The 5,235-nt window shown below is 30.6% G+C and overlaps 1 protein-coding gene across 1 annotated transcript; it reads right to left on the minus strand.

Moving 5' to 3' along the window:
* Positions 1 to 958: 958 nt before the first annotated feature.
* LOC140183837 (zinc finger BED domain-containing protein RICESLEEPER 3-like) lies at positions 959 to 4,799 on the minus strand. The gene is made up of 4 exons (XM_072233348.1): positions 3,670 to 4,799; positions 3,225 to 3,510; positions 2,814 to 3,143; positions 959 to 1,057 (listed from the first exon to the last, which is right to left on the minus strand). The coding sequence occupies exons 1-4, from the start codon at positions 4,797 to 4,799 to the stop codon at positions 959 to 961; spliced, it is 1,845 nt and encodes a 614-aa protein (XP_072089449.1).
* Positions 4,800 to 5,235: the final 436 nt, after the last annotated feature.

The following is a 5,235-nucleotide window of genomic DNA, read 5'->3' on the forward strand; positions in this document are numbered from 1 at the left end:
AATAAAATAATATAAATATTATAAGTAAATAATATAAATAAATATAATTTTATTGCATGATTGAGTTTTCATTCAATAAAAATAAAATAATATGAGAAATTTTTTTCATCCATTAAAATTATTTTTATTGACGAGACTAATCAATAAAAATAAAAAAAAACAAATTGAGGATCTCTCACAATTATATAATTTGCATATTAGTATATTATCATAATTCAAAGGAATTACATAGTTGAGTTGCTGTAATTGAAATAATATAAAAATATATAAATTTTTTTAAGCATATGAAACATGTTTTTATTGTAATTATTGTTAAGCGATCACCAAAGATTAATTTATATCTTTACTTGATAAATTGGTTTAATAACTTTTTTATTATCAGAACAAGCCTTGAATTACTCTATTTTGGGCGAAGTACCTGAGGAATGAGAGAATTTTAAATGGTCATGTTCTTTGAAATGTTTCTTATGTTTAAAAGAGTATTTCAAAGATTTTTTATGCTCTTAAGAATGCATTCTCTTTATGCATTGAGTCTCTTGATCAATCTTTTTGATTTGACAAGTGAAGTATTGAGAGCTTAATTGCTCAAGATCTCTCTTTTGTTCGTATATATCATTCTGATTTAACTATTAGAGACGTTTAGAAAGATGACAAATGGAATCTCCGTGATGTTTTCTCGAATATTCCAAAAGATGTCAGACAGCGTTTGAATGCTTATAATCCGAATTTGAATGCTGGGGAGAGTTCGAATTGGTCGTGGTGTATGGTATCTTCTAGACTCTACTTATCTAAGAGTGAATATAGTTGGCTAACCAAAAGAAAGTTTGACTGGAATGAGCGTGATAATTGGTTGTGGGTGTGGCGACTATATATTCTTGAGAAGTACAAGTTTTTGATTTGGCTCAGTCTTCATAACGCTATTCCTACAGTAGAGTTTCGATTGGATCGTGACTTAACTTTATCTAGCACTTGTCATCGGTGTCAGAGTGATTTTAAATTCATGCTTCATTATCTTCGAGAGTGTCCCAGTGCCAAAGAGATCTAGAGCCTTTTGGACCTGTATTCAGATAACTCAAATTTACGTGATTGGCTTTATAGAGGTGCAAGGAGTGGAAATATTTTTCTTTTTTTCTCAACCATCTGGTGGATTTAGAGAAACAGGAATCATGACTTATTTAATATAGATGATTCTTGGAGTGCTAGTAAAGTGGTGAGTTGAATTCGTAGTTCAATAAGAGAGTTCTACACTATTTTTGCTATGTATCAATCTTTATCTCCTCCTTCACTTTGTTTGCATTGGGTTTCACCTCCTGTTAATTATATTAAATTGAATTGTGGTGCTAGTTGTTTTGCTTCTTTTGGCTATGCTGGTTTTGGTTGTATCGTTCGCAATTCCGATGGATGTTGGTTGAAATGTTGCACTAGAAAAATTGAAGTGTATAGTATTCTTTTTGCTGAATTGTATGCTATTTGGAGAAGTTTACTTCTAGTTTGGGATAGTGGATTTCGTGAGGTTATTTGTGAAATAGACTGTTTAGAAGCCATTTTCTTGGTAAACCAATGAATGCTTGGTAATGATATTTGGAATGGAATTTGGCAAAGCATATAAAGGAGGTTATGAATTGGAATTGGAGAGTTTCTATTCTTTTAATTCAGAAAAATACGAATAGTGTTGCAGATTGTATGGCTAAAACAGCTGCTTCTGACGCGGACATTTATTCGAATTGGAGTCAATTATGGAGTGAGATTCAACATCTAATAAATTTAGATATGAACCTAGCTAATTAATTTAATTTTGTCTCTTTTTTTCTTTTTTTTGTTTAGTCACAAAAAAAAAATTAACTTATACTTTTTTTATTAGTTATTTTTTTATCTGTTGTATATCAATATTATAGTATGCATACTAATAAGAATAATATAGAGTTGATTGGTCCATAAATAAATAAATTATAATATAATTTTAAAAATGTCTATATCTTGAAGATGTATCATGCAATTTGAAAGATGCATATCTATCGATTATGAAAGTTATAAACTGGAAAATTCATAAAATATAAACAATGATGCTAAGCTAATTCAATCATACATACTAACTGAAAATAATGGTGCTTTCTTATCTTTTATAATAGATAATTTGCGTACACTAAATCTAGCAAATTGAGCATACCTTTTATAGAAATTTTTTTTCTTTTAATATATCAAATACTATGCCAATTACTAGTGGTGTCAATATGTTAGGCTCTATAGGGCTTTGGCCCTACTTTACAGGGCCAGAAGAATAAAAAGCCCTTTAATTAATAGGGTCAAATTTTTAAAAAGCCCTCAGGGCCAAAAGTCCTCATGGACCAAAAGCCCTAGGGCCAACTCATGGGTTACCTAAACCTTTTTTTTTACATTTTCTATTTCAATAACACATAAAACTTATTAAAAGTCATTAGTTTGTTTTATCCCTTTATCATTTTTATGCGTAAAAATAAAAAAATTGAAAAATAAATGTTAATAATGTACATTGATCATATTAAATCCAACTTTTAACTATATATAGCAAGAAATCAAACATAGTATTTACTGTCTCATCACCCCTTTTTTTTACTCTCTAGTATTTACCATCAATAATGTCTCTAGAAAATTAAAATAAAGTTGACACAAAAATTCATCATCTAAAATTATGAATGTTGAGGGGGATGCATCGTTTCTGTTGACACTTCTTCTTCATGAATTTCACCAATTTCATCATCTAAAATCAACCAATTAAAAAATAGTTAGAAATTTAATTTAAAATATTATTTGAAAAAAATAGCATAAATATTTACCATCATGATTTGGAACAAATCCACGTAACCAACTCCTTGTGCAAATAAGCATTTGACATGCGCATGAAGAGTGGAACTTCTATATTTTGTTAAAACACGTCCACCAATACTGAATGCAGACTCAGATGCTACCGTAGTGATGGGAATACTTAAGACATCTCTGGCCATAACTGACAGAGTGGGAAACCTATCCTCATTAATCTTCCAAAAATTCAGCACATCATACTTCAAATCATCTTCATTGGTGTGAATCAAACCTTCTTTTAGATAAATCTCTAATTCATCTTTATCCTTGGAAGTTTGGGTTTCACAGTCAAATTCTCTGAACTCCTAAAAGATATAGTATAAAGATTATTTAAGTAACGAATAAACATAATAGGAGAAAAATAATACTATATTAAAATTAAATACCTTCATCACCATTTTGCTCTTCTTTGTAAGCCTTCCTTCTTCAGGTGACATAGGAGATTGATTACTACTTTGAGAAATTGTTGAACCACCAAAAGTATTTATGTACTCTCCATACAACCTTTTAAATTTCTCCAATACTTCATTTGCCTTCAATTCAAAGGTTGAAGGATCTAGTTTTTTGTAACAAAACCTCAAGAACTTTAACTTTAATCGAGGATCAAGAATTGCCCCAAAAGCCAAGACAGTGCTATAATCCTTCCAATATTTATCAAACTTCATCTTCATTCTGAAAGCCATGTTCATAATAACAACATCATCACAAGTTTGATTGTCTTCCAAAAGACATTCAATTTTCTAAACTTGCATAAAATACAAATTTGATGTTGGATATGATGAACCCGAAATGAGATTTGTAGTTTCATAAAATGGCTCTAAAAATTCACACATTTTTTTTGCTAAGCTCCATTCTTCATTTGTCGGACAATCTTTATAAGCTCCATCTACAACACTAAGGATGTCAAACGCTTTTTCAAATTTAATTGCACTTTCCAACATCATATATGTAGAATTCCATCGAGTTGGAACATCTGATTTTAGACCAACACCTTCTTCAATTTCTGCTTGCTGCACACAATCTTTAAATTTCATCATTCTCCCATCAGAAGCTTTCACATATTTCACACTCTCTCTTATTTTAAATAAAGCTCCAGCAGCCACCTTTAACCCTTCTTGCACAATCAAATTTAAAATGTGAGCGGAGCAACGCACATGAAAATATTCTCCATCGCAAAGCAAACTATTCTGCTTACGTAGATGAGTTTTTAAGATGTTTTGCATGTTGTCATTTGCAGAAGCATTATCTAAAGTAATAGAGAATACTTTCTTATCAATACCCCATTGCTTCAAAGAGTTAAATAAGACTGCTTCCATATCGGTTCCAGTATGGGGAGGAATCATTCGACAAAAATTCAAAATCTTACTCACTAGTCGCCAATTCTCATCAACAAAATGAGCTGTCAGACAAATATATCCTTCAGTGGTAGATGCTGTCCACACATCAGATGTCAAACAAATTCTATTAGGTATCCTAGACATCTTCTGCCTCAATTTCTCTTTTTCTGTTGAATAAATCATTTGAAGATCTGAAACTAAAGTGTTTCTAGAAGGCATTATAATCGTTGGACTAATGTAATTAATCCAATCTCTAATACCCTCATACTCAACAAAGCTAAACGCAAGATCATGTTTTGCTATAGCCTGAGCGAGTTTTTTTCTATGAACATTCTGATCAATTTTAGTTGGCAAACCCTCTATATCATCATCAAATCTAATATTGAGGGGTATAGATTTACAAGAAACTATATGACGACTCAGATGAGAAGTCCCGTAACCATTCTTAGTTTTTGGATTTTTTCCAATTTTGTATTCATGATGACAAAAATTGCATTCAGCCTTTTCAATACCATCTCTGTCTTTTCCAATCTTCTTAAAAAATCTCCAAACATTAGATCTTTTACCAGAATCAACACTACCAGAAGCTTGAACAGGAGTCTCAGAAACAACTTCATCATCCATGTTTATAAATTTCCTAATCATATCCAAATAATGTGTATTAAAATTCTATAGCAACAACAACATTCATTAATTCATATTAATTATTCATCTTATCTAAATAGGCATATGCAACTGCAAAATTCAACAAATTAAACTAATATGACAACTATATACACATTAGAAATGACTAAAAAAGCTACCTTCTATGACAACTATATTGGTCCACTGCATTTATAATTTTGTTTCATCCACTCCAGCACAAAATATCACAGCCATAGACAATAATAATAGGGTAAAAGGTGAAAAAAGAAAGGTGAAAATGATGGGACTCTTCTGAATGATTCTAGAAATAAGTACATATAATAAAGTGTAGGAATCATTCGTAACTAAAAGTTATTAAGAGTGCTTAATCATTCGTAATTCACAGCACTAATCATGTTAGTGTTAGATACCATAT

Source organism: Arachis hypogaea, chromosome 1 (genome assembly GCF_003086295.3).
Source record: "Arachis hypogaea cultivar Tifrunner chromosome 1, arahy.Tifrunner.gnm2.J5K5, whole genome shotgun sequence".
In the NCBI taxonomy this organism is placed as follows: domain Eukaryota; kingdom Viridiplantae; phylum Streptophyta; class Magnoliopsida; order Fabales; family Fabaceae; genus Arachis; species Arachis hypogaea.